The sequence below is a fragment of the Apiospora aurea genome (assembly GCF_038362705.1).
Source record: "Apiospora aurea strain CBS 24483 chromosome Unknown utg000003l_segment0_segment0, whole genome shotgun sequence".
NCBI classification, from domain to species: Eukaryota; Fungi; Ascomycota; class Sordariomycetes; order Amphisphaeriales; family Apiosporaceae; genus Apiospora; species Apiospora aurea.
The window spans coordinates 2,396,390-2,409,113 of NW_027117390.1; the positions used below are offsets into that span (position 1 = coordinate 2,396,390).

At 51.9% G+C, this 12,724-nt stretch overlaps 3 protein-coding genes across 3 annotated transcripts; 2 read left to right on the forward strand and 1 right to left on the reverse strand.

Moving 5' to 3' along the window:
* PG986_004607 (uncharacterized protein) lies at positions 1-1,425 on the forward strand (the record flags this gene model as incomplete). Its single annotated transcript, XM_066840829.1, has 1 exon — positions 1-1,425. The coding sequence occupies one exon, from the start codon at positions 1-3 to the stop codon at positions 1,423-1,425; it is 1,425 nt and encodes a 474-aa protein (XP_066703456.1).
* Positions 1,426-3,838: 2,413 nt separating this feature from the next.
* On the forward strand, positions 3,839-6,711 carry PG986_004608 (uncharacterized protein; the record flags this gene model as incomplete). The annotated part of the gene is made up of 6 exons (XM_066840830.1): positions 3,839-4,583; positions 4,637-5,215; positions 5,310-6,018; positions 6,124-6,546; positions 6,604-6,643; positions 6,691-6,711. 6 exons carry the CDS (start codon positions 3,839-3,841, stop codon positions 6,709-6,711), a joined length of 2,517 nt encoding a protein of 838 aa, XP_066703457.1.
* Positions 6,712-7,219: 508 nt separating this feature from the next.
* PG986_004609 (uncharacterized protein) lies at positions 7,220-9,666 on the reverse strand (the record flags this gene model as incomplete). Its single annotated transcript, XM_066840831.1, has 8 exons — positions 7,220-7,799; positions 7,847-7,954; positions 8,004-8,208; positions 8,258-8,586; positions 8,640-8,940; positions 8,995-9,127; positions 9,175-9,385; positions 9,440-9,666. The coding sequence occupies 8 exons, from the start codon at positions 9,664-9,666 to the stop codon at positions 7,220-7,222; spliced, it is 2,094 nt and encodes a 697-aa protein (XP_066703458.1).
* Positions 9,667-12,724: the final 3,058 nt, after the last annotated feature.

Here is a 12,724-nt window from a genome sequence, read left to right on the forward strand (position 1 = left end):
ATGAATCGCGCAGACCGTCGAGCACTAGAGGAGTCGCAAGGGTTAGTAGGGAGGCGCGCGCTAGGGAGGACCCGATCTACCCGCAATAGAGTAGGAAACAACCCAGATCCTGGAGTTGAAACAACAGAAGGTGCGGTAGGGACGACCAGATCTACCCACAACAGAGCAGGCACCAACCCAAGACTTAGAGATGAGACGCCCGAAGGCGAGATCCCAATTGCGATCGAGGTGTCGGATGAGGACGTTTCCATGAGGTCACATACCACTACAAAAGCTGAATCCGTACCCGATGCGCAAGCCACGGCGGAATCGCCCTTTGAGCCTGAGCCTGAGCCTGAGCCACTTGGACATGCCGAAACAGCTAGACAAACCAATCCTATTCTAGATACTTCCTCTCTTGGCACCGAGGACGAATTAGATGTATTCGCCACGGACAATAGACCGAGTACTCATGGGACCCAGCCAACGAATATTCGCACAGTACGCGGCAGGCAATTTTACGAGGACTTCCGCTGCCCGCAAACTGGTGGATGCGAAACTGCTCGGATCGAAGGCTCGCCGCCCTGGAAGGGTTATATACTTCTTACCTTGCCACCTTTTAGTCGCGGCCAGCCTCGCCGTGGTTATGCGTGCAAGAAAGAACAGCTAGGAATCCGGTTGTCTAAGTTCGAAAGCCTCCGTATGTTGACTTCGCAAGGGCTAGCCCAATATATCCGAGCGAATGGTATACCTGGCATCTTCTGGATATGTCCATATACAAATCTCGATCCATTGCTCGACGACGATCATGTCAATAATCCACAAAGGAACACCTATACTTGGATGAAGCTTGACGGGCCTAACCCACCCTTTGTCAGTCGTGGCGTATGGAATAGCGTCGTCAGAGACGAAGGGCAGGACCGTATTGATACACACTACCAAATAGCTGGCCAAGACCCCCCACTGGAGCCTCTTCCTTCCTCGGCTAGAGCTAGCCTTCAAGCTAATGGTGCACGGCTCAGGAGCCAGACGCCTGCGGACTTAAGGCCCGAGGAAAGTGGCAGTGGTGCGGCACCCAGGCGTCCTAGCCAGCCACAAGCATCACGGCGACAGCCACGTTCCGCACAGGCCGCGCGAAGCCAGCCTCTCCCGTCGGTCGAAAGGCCTCGAGGTCAACAGTCTCGCACAGGCGACGAGATTCAAGGCCAAACATCAGTTCACCTGAGGTCTGGAGTGCCCGTGTTCGCTCAAGACCGCGCAGGTGTGACCAGTGTTGAGAGACGAGGCACCGGGCCGAGAACTCCAGCTACAGGAGACGATGGACCACCACGAGCTTCCCGGCCAGCTGCTACTTATGCCCCACAGCCCCAACCGGAAACGAGTCTATCGCGGCAAAGTACCCAAAGGGACAACGATTTAGAAAATGTAAATCACCCCCGGATATGAATATACAGATTGCTGACTGACACCAGGTATAGTTTCTAGCCATATACAACACGGTCCATGGGCAAAACATCGCAGGCCGATGTCAAAACTGTGTAACCACCAATTCACTGAGGAGGGAGTCCCTAGATAAACAGCCTTCGGCATCTATGGTTATACAGTGCGGTTGTGGATACTGCGACGGATGTATGCGGCATGCAACGAATCGTAGGGAGGATAGCCTTATGGTTTGCCAAAACGATAACCACAGAGGAGAGACGACATGGGCATCCACCTTTTTCACTACACGTTATAGCGGAAGGTACAACCATGTCCGGATACCCGCGAAGACTTTCAACCAACATAGGCTCCCATGGACGGAAGAACATACCTTGAAACGCCAATGGGCTCAAAGCCCATTGCTTCGAATCAACGCCGAGGAAAGCTGCTCCATTTACCCCGAGCCACTAGGGGACGTTTTCCAAGATTGCACCATTGCATGTGAAAGTCTTCACATATTCCATACGAAATGCTTGGCAATATACTTTCGAACCGTCATGCGCGAGGAACGGAACGTAACCTGCCCCTTATGCCGGCAACCCACCGCCAAGGTTTTTACTACTGGCCAATGGATAAGCAGGTCCGACTGGTACACAGAAAGCGAGCGTTTTGGGAATGACGCGTACCCCTACATAACATGGCTGCAATTCAATTTTCACCATAGGATCGACTATCCGAAAATTATACAGAGCCGAGAACGAGAACGAATGGCCGAAGTGGCACACGAGGACAGGAGTAACCTGCAAGCCCAGGAAGAACTAAGAAGACGAAGCGAGCGCTGATTCACGCCTGATTGGTGTGAACTAGGGATTAACGAACACAGGAGGTAAGCTATGTCACACAGGAGCACATGTCTTTCGATGAGCTCCGGCACGGATGCGGATGAGTAAATAGGTAGATGTAGACATTAATAGTAATAATTTCTTAGCCGAGACGGTCCATCACGTGCTTTAGAATAACAAGTACAGTGTAGCTGATATAATGTAATATATCGCGGCATTGGTGCCCTGATAAAGCAGTATTGCGGGAATGAGCGCTAATGCAAGGACTGCTGCGTGGAGGACAGGGCAGTGGTACAGACGGCAACGAGCAAAGCATGGTGCAGGCCATTCCCAAGCTAAGACCATGCTAGCAGCCATAAGATTCGCAATCTGCAAGTAAGGGAATGGCGAAACCGCGCTGTCGAGGGAATGGGTCACAAAGTCCCAAAAGATCTTAGGCTATATAAAACCGTGCAACGAAGCTGCGATCTGGTCTTTCGCTGATTAGTATGGGCGGAAGGCTCGGGTTGTGGACCTCACAGAAAGCCGCAGTCGAACTGATGAGCCTTGCTAGGAATAGCTGAGTTGAGGTCTCCATCTGGAAAATGCAAGGCTTGGCTAGCTTACGCGTTTGGGGTTCGCGCACATGCGCGTAGTATATACTAGAGCGCGACGACGTGTCTGGGATCGGGGTTTCTAGTTACGCGCGGCAGATTTCTGCTACCAGAAAGCCGCGAATCGACTGTGTTGGCGAAGTACTGTACGCTAACACCGCGCCCCACCTAGCGTCGGTGGCCTATTCCCTGCTTGTGATCCCTTCAGCACCGTACAATCCACGAACGACGCCGATGCCGAGCGCTTCGCTCGCGATTCGGATTTCGTAGTCTACGAGGACGCTGCCCACTACGGCGACGATTGCGCACTGTGGGTGGCATAACATGGCAGCTAGGAGATGTCAGGTCGTGCAGGGGTGGGCGGATGTCCGTCCTTGCCAGTGGTACCTGGGGCAGTCAATTTCACGTTCCGGTTATTGCGCCAAAGTTTGGTGCACTGGCGTAGCAGTCCTTGTGTAAGCCCTGTACGCGCACCGAAGTTTTGAACTTCAACAGGCTTCTTGCTGCTTTGGCTCACTTTGAGCCATTGTGACGATCGGGGCAATCTCCCTGATCGGACTCGAATGAATGGGTTCGTTGGCGTTGCTTCTTATTGCGAAGGCTGAAGCGAGTAGTACCGCCCCAAAAGCCCACATAGTTCGTAACTCCGCAACAACTCGGTTTCTTTTCGCGAAAACGTTAATTATGGGATCGCATGCGCGCTCCGTACTGCTTAATCCACGGGCCGAACCGCAAGCTAGCTGGGAGGCAAGCCTGGCTGTGGTATTTCGTGATACTAAACGGAACGTCAGCGGGCATGCACGAATCTTGATCTTTCGTCTGCTTGCCATCCCTGGCTTGCGGCTGAGCCATACCCCGCACCTGCAGCCTGGTGCAGGGCCAGCTGTCCTCACAATGATGGCGATGTTGACATCGGTTTAGCTTCTTGAAGCAAGAGCGCCACACTCCAGGTTCTCGTTCATTCCAACGATGCGCCGAGTCGCGTAGCTCCTGCGCCCTACGATGCGGCTACTCCAATGCGACGATGCTGGCCGGTGCAGCTTGACCGACGACTTCGTTGCCGACAATGCGCCTCCTTACGCGATCCTTTCCCACACGTGGGGCCCAGACGAGGTCGTCTATGCGGATCTAGCGAACACACCAGCTGCTTGGCAGCACAAGGCTGGCTATGACAAGATCAAGTTCTGTGCCGAACAAGTGGAGCAACACGGGTTGCGATATTTCTGGGTCGACACCTGCTGCATCGACAAGTCCAACAACATCGAGCTGCAGACTGCGATCAACAGCATGTTCCGGTGGTACCGCGATGCGAAACGATGTTACGTCTATCTTGCCGACGTCTCCAGCGCTGCCGACACTGATGCGCGGGACAACGTGGCGCCTTGGGAAGGGGCCTTCCGAAAAAGCAGATGGTTTACTCGTGGTTGGATACTCCAAGAGCTCCTCGCGCCGACGTCAGTGGACTTCTATTCCAAGGAAGGCGTGTGGCTCGGTGACAAGCAATCTCTGAGACCTGCGATACGCGACATCACAGGCATTCCGGCGAGTGCACTCAACGGTACTCCGTTGTCCGACTTTCCCGTCTCGGAACGAGAAGCCTGGGTCCGCAACCGCCAAACAAAATACCCGGAGGACCTGGCGTATGCGCTCCTGGGGATATTCGACGTCCACATGCCGCTGATCTACGGCGAAGGGCGAGATAATGCCCAGAAACGATTGCGCGAGGAGATCCAGAAAGTCGTGAAGGGTGGGTTTATTCCTTCCAAACAGTGATGCTGGGAGAAGGCTGACTGAAAAAAGGGACTCGAGCCAACAATTTCTCTGTCACCTTCAGCCTGTCGGATGTTCCCGAGACGCAGCACTTCGTCGCAAGAGAAGGTGAACTGGCGGAGATCCGTAGCAGTCTAAGCTCGGATGGAAGCCGTCGCGTCATTGTTCTCCACGGGCTCGGCGGTATTGGCAAGACACAAATCGCCATTACCTACGCAAAACGATACAGAGACGAGTATTCCGCTGTATTCTGGCTCAACATCAAGGACGAGGCCTCGATCCAGCAAAGCTTTATCAAAGTAGCGACGCAGATAATGCAGCAGTATCCCGACGCCAGCCTCTTAAGTGCTGAAGGCAAACGGCAGAGTCATGAAGAGACAATAGAAGCCGTCAAGGCCTGGCTAAGCCTATCAAACAACACGAGGTGGCTTCTTATCTACGACAACCTCGACAATCCGAGATTGACCAATAGTGCCGAAGGCGCAGGAATTGACATCCATCAATTTCTTCCTACGGCGTATCAAGGCTCGATTATTATTACGACACGCTCGTCGCAAGTGGATCTTGGTTACATGATTCGAATAAGAAAGCTCGTCTCAATAGAGAACAGTCTAGAAATCCTCTCGAAAACCTCAGGCAGGCATGATTTATAATACGGTAAGAAGCTTATCGCCAATTGAAGTTTTACTAATGACTGTTGCAGACGTTGACGCTAGAAGTCTCGTAAGGGAGCTTGATGGGCTACCCCTTGCCCTTGCCACGGCTGGAGCTTACTTGAAGCGGGTTTCAATCGGCTTCGATGGTTACCTTCGTCTATACAAAGAGTCGTGGGCAAGACTTCACGCAAACACTCCGGGTCTAGGCTCCTACCAAGACCGCACGCTCTGCTCCACATGGCAGCTCTCGTATGATCAATTGCGGAGACACAATCCACTCGCAGGCCACCTACTCCGATGGTGGGCGTATTTTGACAACGAAGACATCTGGTTCGAACTCCTCCAGGCCGACGAAGACGATCGTCCAGCCTGGGTATACGAACTGAATGATGAGTTGAGTTTCAATGACGCAATGGGTACGCTGCACGATTACGGGCTTGTCGACCAACACACTGGCACTCCGGGCCTAACCGAGTCAAGGGGATACAGCATCCACTCCTGTGTACACAATTGGACCATCCACATGTTGAACCAAACCTGGGATGTTGACTTGGCTAGATTCACGATAGGCTGTGTAGCCTCACTGGTCCCATCAAGGGACAGCTCCCAGTTTTGGCAGCTACAGAGACGGCTTCTATCACATGCCGTCAGATGTTACGCTACGATTCGAGATAGCGATCACGATATACCATGGGCCTTTCACAGCCTAGGCGACCTCTACTCCGACCAGGGCAAGATGGCCGAGGCCGAGGCGATGTACCAACGGGCACTGCAAGGATACGAGAAGGCATAGGGTCCAGACTACACATCCACACTCGACACGGTCAACAACTTAGGCATCCTCTACTCCGACCAGGGCAGGATGGACGAGGCCGAGGCGATGTACCAACGGGCACTGCAAGGAAAGGAGAAGGCATGGGGTCCAGACCACACATCCACACTCGACACGGTCAACAACTTAGCTGTCCTCTACTCCGACCAGGGCAGGATGGACGAGGCCGAGGCGATGTACCAACGGGCACTGCAAGGATACGAGAAGGCTTTAGGTGCCGACATATTCGTTCGATATAGGCCGGCACTCAATACCATGCAAAACCTAGCAAATCTCAGAGCCCATCAGGGCCAGCGAATCGCAGCTAGAGAACTCTATATGAAAGCCTACGGCGGACTCGAACTACTTCTTGGCCCACAAAATCTCACCGTTCAACGCCTTCGTGATACTGTATTGCATTTAGAGAGATCGGATGGCAAGTCAAGCAATTGTTCCTGTACTTTGAGACCCTAGTATGTTAATTTCTAGAAACAGATCCAATCCTGCCGCCTACGTATAAACACGACAAGTATAAAAGGCGCCGCCTGGAATAAGGCGATGTTTTGGAAGGTATGAGCAACCAATCTGATGTGGCAGCACGCTACAGCATGTTTCAGTGCGAGATGGAGGCACATTAAGGTTAAGGAAGGCCTATGTGCCCCATGTAAGGAGCACATGTCTGAAGAGGGATGAGTTGGCGTGCGCTCCGACACCAAGGACCTGTCTATATGATATGAGATAGACCCGATAGACAGATGCGAAATCCAAGGCTTTGAACCCCCGCCTCTCAGGACCTGCTGTGCTGACCAAAGGCTCACAGAAGGTTCCGAAAATGGTTTGTTAGACAGCAAAGGATAGAAATCTGTCGATTGCTAGATAAATTGTGATGACTAATTAAGTGAGCCTCGGCACGAGCAGTAACGAGGAATTCGCTATAGGCAAGTAACGAAGATAGGTGGAAATGAGAGTGGAGAGCGTTAATTTTGATAAAATGCGTTCAAGGCTTCAGGAGTAAAACCACTGTATTGCGGGCTCATACTTAGTGTGTTTTCCAAGCCAGCTTGGTTTAAGCCTTCATACAAGTCACGTCCGAGTCCGGTTCGTCTTCTTCTGATCCCCTGCTAACCTGGCATACTATATCGTAAATCATCCCACCGAAGGCCTAGGTCTGAGCCACACACCGTGGACAGTCTGTACATGATTTCGAAAGTGGTCAAGATCGTCCAGCTTAACGCCTTCTTCTACGCATGTGGGATGCTCGCAGAAGATAAGTCTGTCTTGCTCGAGGTCTCTGATCTCCTTGACATGTGCGCGCTCGAAATGATCGTTCATCACCGCTGGCCGGCTGTATGTGAAGGTTCGCTCTTGGTACGAAAGGCGACCATCCCCAATACACCGTGGACATTGTGTCTTCAGCATAAGTAATGGGAAAATATGAGGATCGGGAGGGGTTGCATCGGTTATGTTCGGCTGAACCTGTGCTCGCTTGTGTATACGAGTACGTCTAGGCGTCTCCCGCTTTTGGCAGAGTCGGAACATAACATCGACAGCGTGAATGCATGACTCCAGCATATCCTCAAAGGTGGGCACTTCCGGTTGAAAAAGGAACGCCTCAGCCAGCTCTGCGCGTTCGGGGATTTGGAGGTCGATCTCGGGCTGCCAGGCTTCCTCCAGTTCCACCAATTCTTCCTCACCTGCGGCCTGCCTCTCGATATCCCACGTGGGCCTGTTGTAGAAGAAGTATTGCCGGTACTGCTCCTCGACGTTGCTTACGCGTTGCGCTTATTTCGTTTTGATGCTCCCTGACAGGACTCGGATTTCCTCCTCATTTTCTTGTCCTTTGTATCGATACCGGCCATCTTTGAGAATCTCTCGTCGTTGCTTCAGTGCTTCAATCTCGGGATCCGGCGGCAAGGACTCCCAAACTTACTTAGGGACCATTTTTCTTCGAGCCCGTGGGTCACGCGTCATCCCGACATGAGTAAATAGGTTGATTAGAGCGTCTTCTGTTGGCTCGTCCAGAAAGGCGTTCTGTGTATTAAATTCGATGTTCTCGTTGATATACGCACTATTGAACGTAGCCCATTTGGGATCATGGCGTAGCGCCTGATCCCGCACAGCGTCAGGGGCCTTTCCTGCATAATTTCAGTATAAATAGTAGATAAACACTGAACTGGGACTTACTGTTCATAACGTTGGCATTGCCTCTTCGGAAGGCCTTTGGCGTGATAGGTTCTTCATTCCCCATGTCAAGACTTTGTCGTTTTAGGTCATCGCGAAGCTTGTGATAGCGAACAACCTCATCTCCTACACGGAAAACCGGCCGCTTCAGCCACTGTTTCTTCCATCGAAGGGTTGTGCACTTGACCGGGCCCGCGTTCTTAACTTGGAAGACCCGCCGGACAGTCGTCAAGCTTGGGGCATCAAAGGCGTCGTCGCAGAGGGCTAAGCAGATAATCACATTGATAAAATTGAATATCAATTTGCGCGTCATGGTAAACCAGAAGATGGTGCTAAATAAAATGTCAGCAATGATTCCGAAATCATCGCAATAACTGACACTCACGGCTTCGGGTTGTTGTCCATTCCCTTGTGGTGTATGAATTTCACAGCCATGGAGAACATGTCTTGGCCGGTCTCTGGGTGGCGTACCACCATAAGTCGAATGTCTTCGTAGCACAACGCTTTCGGGCGACCACGATCAGTAGTTTCACGGGCCAAGATGTTTTCGAGCAGCTGAAACTCGTCTGGTGCATGGTTGTTGTCCTCATTCGAGCTGGTTGAGCATTTGGAGGCAAATAGATCTTCCCAAGATCCATCCGATGGCTTGTGTGTCTCGTTATCCACGAGCTCACCAGGTCGTACTCCTGTGTATGCCAGAGCTTAGTATATACCAAGGAGATTGATACGTTAACGCTCACTTGCGAAAATGCCGTCGTCATAGGCGATGTTGAAGACCAGAAGAGCGAAAACACCGTCAGAATTCACGACTGGCTTACCATCAACATTCGGAGGACGGAGCTTGAAATGAGGTACCAAGGTAGCGTCATGCCACTGCGAAACTGTTAATGGCTGGAAGTGCTTATTTATAACTTACGTACCTTGAGAATCTCTTTGTTATCGTTCGTGTTAATGTGGCGGCCATTGACGCTAGCATAGAGCTGCTTGTACTGACGATAGTACTCCCAAGATGTGCCCAATGACTTAATTCGGTATGTCTTACACATATGTAATAGAAAGTCCATTGCGGTTGCTCGGTCAGCTTGTTCAAGGACGGCTTTCCATGGCCCATTCACGACATCGCGACAGAAGCTATTCCATTAGTTAGAGCTATGTGGCCAGTTGGGGGAAAGGGACGAGTCTCACATTTTCCATTTGCGCAAAATTCTTGCCACATTAATCTTGGTTTTATCAGCCCATGCCGGCTTCAGAAAACGGACTTCTTGCAGTTGCTTCCGAAGTGCTGCATGCTGCGTCGCCGTCAAGGACTTCGGGCCTTTCGAAACTCGATTCTGTTGTTCTCGGTGGATGAACTCATTCACAAAACCTTGGTGAGGGCCTTGTAGAACGGGTCGAGAACGAGTTGGCGCCATCTTTGGACGCAATGGTTTACTGGCGAGTGACCAGCTTGGGCTTGGTAGCCTGGAATGCGTACTCCCGGCTCGTTCTTATAATCCGATTGGGGGAAAGCAAGTAATAGGAAGGGGATTAGTCGAACTTGCCAATAGGGCAAGTGGGGCACAAGTTGAGCGGCTACGCCTATCCAATCAGCCCAGGCCTCATGAAGTGGGGCTATGTACTCAGTACGCGGGAGCAACCACCAACCATTTACTACCTCGCTGTCATGCCATCATAAAATGGAATCCCACGCTTGCCAAATTGGGGCCCCAGAACAGCGCTTTCTCCTTTTAACATGTAACGTTCAGGCTAAAAGGTTTCCTCTTGCGTTTCGTACCTCTGACTTTCGTTTCTCAAACTCCTCCACCTTCTCCGTGCAATGCAGAGACTGCTTGATGAGCCTGAGCTTGTCGTCTTGAACCCATTTCACATACTGTTTTGGACATCAGCCTTTTAAATACTCCTGATGGTATGATGCAAGGTCTGAATTATGTACTCACCATCTCGATTGAGTCTTTCACCAAGTATCTTGTGACAGCCACGTCGTGTGTCTGCCCGATACGATGAACGCGGTCGATGGATTGGGCTTCCAACATCGGGTTCCAGTGTGGTTCAAGGATTTCGAAAAGCGGTTTCGACAAGATCTAGCATGGCAGTCCAGGAGGTGATGATCACACTGTATCAGAAATTAGTGATATTTCTCAATGAAAGTATGCAATACGGAGTCCACTCGCCTCTTGCCTGGACGCTTGTATAGATTTGCCAACAAGGCTTTCACCTTGGCCGATGGAATCACACTGTCTGATGAGACCGCGGGAATGATACTCGTGCTTTCTGGATCATCGTCAAGCTCCATAGGTTTGATTAGGCTGTCCTCCTTTTGCGCACCCTGGCACGTGCTGCACAACCGATGAACACCCTTAGATCGGGGAGAAGAGCCATCTGACACGGTCGGGAGATCATCCAGGTCTTCGCCACATTGTGAACAAGAGCTGTCCACTATACCGGACAAGCTTGGAGCTCCATCGTCCAAGTTGGCATCCAGTAGCGGAAGGCCCGTGGGGGGTAGCATGTGCTTTCCATGGTCACATATCCTCCGAAGAACCGTAATGAGGGCCAGAATATTACGTCCCGAGGATTCGGTGCCTGGACGTTGACTGCTGCGACGGGATGCCAAATCTTCCGCCTTTTTTTGGAAGAGGTTGTAGATCTGTTGGTCCTCATCGTTTAAAGCAATGCTTTCGACTTCATCCAATCGGGATGGGAGCTGAATTGCGAGACCAGCAGTCACCTTGGTCCGGCGAAGGCAAGTGGACGTTACCAGATCCCTTAGCCTGCCATAGGCATCTGGTGGCTGATCTCTAATTGGGTTGGAAACATGCTTGTCGAATTGTGCTTTGGTGTTCAACGAATGAACTCGGAGAAAAGCCAATAGGGCACCGTAGTCGTCAATGGATTATTATTATTAATAGTACGCCGTATGCCGAAGGCCTTCGGTACATCTACCTAGTTCCTCGTGTAATAAACCGTGCCGAAGCTGGACTAAAAATACACGCTGCCAATATCGTAAAATCTACCTCACGTGCTCGACGTTACCATGCTGGTTCTCACCCACCAGCCTAGTGACCCTTGCTTTAGGGCCTGAAGAGAGATTATCCAGGTTCGGGTGGTCCCCCAATCTCCATTGCCAACTTATACAGCGGCAGTCGACCGGTCCGTAGAAGCCACTTTGCGATAACCTTCGCCGTATCTTTTTCTGCAGTAAGCGCCGCTAGATCGCGACGAGTTCGCAGCGGACTAGGTGCTAGCTGTCTTGCTAGCTGCTCTTGTCTTCCCTCGAAGTCTTTGCAGTATAGGATCAGGTGTTCGGCTGTCTCCCGTCCTTCACCGCAGTTGCATAGCGGCGTCGGGACGTCTGGAACCCGACAGGTGAACAGGAACGACTTGAGCCCTATTCTTCCAGTGCGTGCTTGTATTAGGACCGATGCTTCGTGCTTGAGCATATCGTCGTAACGACGGCACGCTCCCCAGTCTGGCGGCGACTCTGCAGCTAGTTCGCGGCGGCCTCGCGTCGGAGTGACGGCATGGAACCATCTTTGTTCCCATTTCTCTTTGAGCGCTTGTTCGACCGTTTGACCATTTAGCCATTGTCTGGCTGACGTCAGTTGAGCGTCGCTTGGCCATGGAGTCGTGGGGGCTTCGCTAGTGGCCCCTTGGGGTCTCCTTTGTCTCCTTCTCCTTGCGCTACGTTCTTTATTGATGATCTCTGCCGCTTTTATACAGGCGCCGCGTAGAAGTTGTAGCTTCCCGGTAGTCTCCGTGCGTATCTCGAAGCTAGCTGCCCTCGCACTTAGATAGAGGTCGAGGGGGGAACTGCCGCTTCAGTCTCTAAGTAGCATTGGGGGGTCGCCTTATATGCCCCTGTCACGGTCCGGAGACAGGAGTTCTGGACTGTTATAAGGCTAAGGGCTGGCCCTTTTTCGGTATCGCCCACTCTATGCTAAGCCGACGCTCCGTACGCGAGTACGCTGCGTATTACCTTCGTATAAAGCTCCTTTGCCCTTCGTACCGAACATCCCCAAGCTGACGCTGCGAGCCTGGTGAGAGCTAATGTCTGAGTTGCCATTTTCGCTTTGATTTTTGAGATGTGGTCCTTCCATTGTAGCTTCCGATGGAGCCAGACGCCGAGGAATCTCGCAGAGGTTACCGGCGCTATAGCAGCGTCTCCGAGGCGTACCTGCAGCGTACAGGCTTCTCGCGCTCTAGTAAAATGGATAAGCTCGCTCTTTTTAGGTTCGAACTCCATCCCTCTCGTGCGTGCCCAGCGGCTACAAGTCTCCCAGGCTCTTTCTAGGTTTCGGCAATTCGTAACGTGGTCTGGCCCTACGGCAATAAGATTCGTATCATCCGCGAATCCGACGATAATAAGCTGTTCGTGCGCTTCTAGCTCCTCGTATAGTGTAGCGATATAGAGAATAAAGAGGATCGGTGATAGCGGGGAGCCTTGCGGAACACCAGCGCGGAGCTGGATCC